Source organism: Suricata suricatta, chromosome 6 (assembly GCF_006229205.1).
Source record: "Suricata suricatta isolate VVHF042 chromosome 6, meerkat_22Aug2017_6uvM2_HiC, whole genome shotgun sequence".
Taxonomy (NCBI): domain Eukaryota; kingdom Metazoa; phylum Chordata; class Mammalia; order Carnivora; family Herpestidae; genus Suricata; species Suricata suricatta.
In genome coordinates, this window is record NC_043705.1 from 1,199,409 (window position 1) to 1,201,279 (window position 1,871).

At 45.2% G+C, this 1,871-nt stretch overlaps 1 protein-coding gene across 1 annotated transcript; it reads right to left on the minus strand.

The window, feature by feature from the left end:
- Positions 1-466: 466 nt before the first annotated feature.
- On the minus strand, positions 467-1,411 carry LOC115293787 (putative olfactory receptor 2W6). The gene has a single exon (XM_029941489.1). It carries the CDS (start codon positions 1,409-1,411, stop codon positions 467-469), a length of 945 nt encoding a protein of 314 aa, XP_029797349.1.
- Between the last annotated feature and the right edge of the window lie 460 nt (positions 1,412-1,871).

The following is a 1,871-nucleotide window of genomic DNA, read 5'->3' on the forward strand; positions in this document are numbered from 1 at the left end:
CAAAAAGAAAATAGGAAACTCCTCACTTAAGAAGAAATAGCTAACATCTAGAACAGAGAACTCTGATTTAACTGATGTTGTCTTGCTCATCTCTGAGAAGCTACCACAGTCATAAATAAAGGAGCTTCAAGAGGAGACCACTAGTGTTGCCTCATTTTTATTTGACATCTCATGACATAATATGCAGACTGTGTGCTTTGAATTAGTGCTACAAGTCCCCCTGCAGTTGTGGATGAAGCCCAAAGATGGATAGAAGGCAAGTATAGTAGAGATTTCCTAAAGTAGACATCTTTAAACAAAAGGAAACCATTTCACATCCAGAGAGCTGAGGATGGAGTGACACTCATATCGTCATGCCCACCTGCATTCACTCTACTCTTTGAGTATTATTCTCCACATTGTCACATACGCATCTAATGAGAGCAACTCCAGAACGTTATCTATATTGCCTCGGCATTCCTCTTCCCTACGCTTCCCTAAACTCCTTCTCCCCCCTCAGGAGCTTTCTCATTGCTGCCTTTACATCCTTGTTCCTCAGAGTATAGATAAGAGGGTTGACACTGGGAGTGACGATAGTGTAGAAGAGGGTGAGGAACTTGCCTTGGTCTTGGGAGTAGCTATTGGCTGGCTGCAGGTACATGTAGATGATGGTTCCATAGAAAAGAGAGACCACCGTCAGGTGAGAAGAGCAGGTGTTGAAAGCTTTCTTGCGCCCTGCTGCTGACTTGATCCTCAGCACAGTGGCAGCAATCATGCCATAGGAGATGAGGATCAGGGAGAGGGGTACCAGGAGAAGGACAACACCCAGGACAAAGGCAAATACTTCCACCAACGTGGTGTCTTCACAGGACATGGCGATAAGAGCAGGCATCTCACACAGAAAGTGGTCCACTTTGTGGCGTCCACATCGGGAGAGTTGCATTGTCTGGGGACACATGACAAAGGAGTTGAGAAAGCCACAGAACCAGGACACAGTCACCAACTGCAAGCAGAGGCGTGGGTGCATGATCACAGTGTAGTGCAGTGGCCGGCAGACGGCCACATAGCGGTCATAGGACATGACAGCCAGGAGAACACACTCGGTGGAGCCCAACACCATGTAGATATAGAGCTGGGCCACACAGCCCTGGTAGGTGATGGTCTTCTCCGGACCCCACAGGTTCCACAGCAGCTGGGGAACGATGCTTGTTGTGAAGCAGAGGTCCAAGAAAGAAAGGTTCCCGAGAAAGAAGTACATGGGAGTGTGGAGCCTGGTGTCCACGACTGACAAGAATATGATGGCAGTATTGCCCACAAGGGTGAGGATGTAGAAGAGCAAGACAAAAGCAAAGAGGATTACCTCCAGCTGAGGCCTATCGGAAAAGCCCACCAAGATGAACGCTTGTTGGTAGCTGTCATTTTCTCTTCCCATAATCCTCACCGGCTGTATGGAAACACACAAGAAAGCACTGGATAAGATAGCAATTGGAGACTGTACCCAGCACTCTCCAACTTCCATATGTAGATTTATGAAGTTCAGAGACTCATTTACCCTTGCACAATTTTTTATCATATGCTTACGGATACCTATTGTATCCAAAGCAGTATGTCTGAATCTCCTGGAGAGTAGAGGATGGATTAACTCAGAAGTTGCCCTCGTTGGTGACTAAGGTTTGCAAATAATGAGAAAGAAGAGAGAAAGTAAAAGTTCTCTAAAAGGTTTGTTAAAAAGCTGAGTGATTTGCAAATTATTGCCAGTTGATCAGGCAAGCCCTTATAGAAGAGTTTATATTACAGGACACTGTTATACCTGAAAGGTTCTGTTTTGTTTTTTGGTTGTTTTCCAAATAACAAGTAAGAATTGTACATATGCATATTGAGCAAAATATGTT

Coding starts and splice junctions, on each gene's coding strand:
- LOC115293787 (XM_029941489.1), bottom strand. CDS start 1,411: ATGGGAAGAGAAAATGACAGCTACCAACAAGCGTTCATCTTGGTGGGC.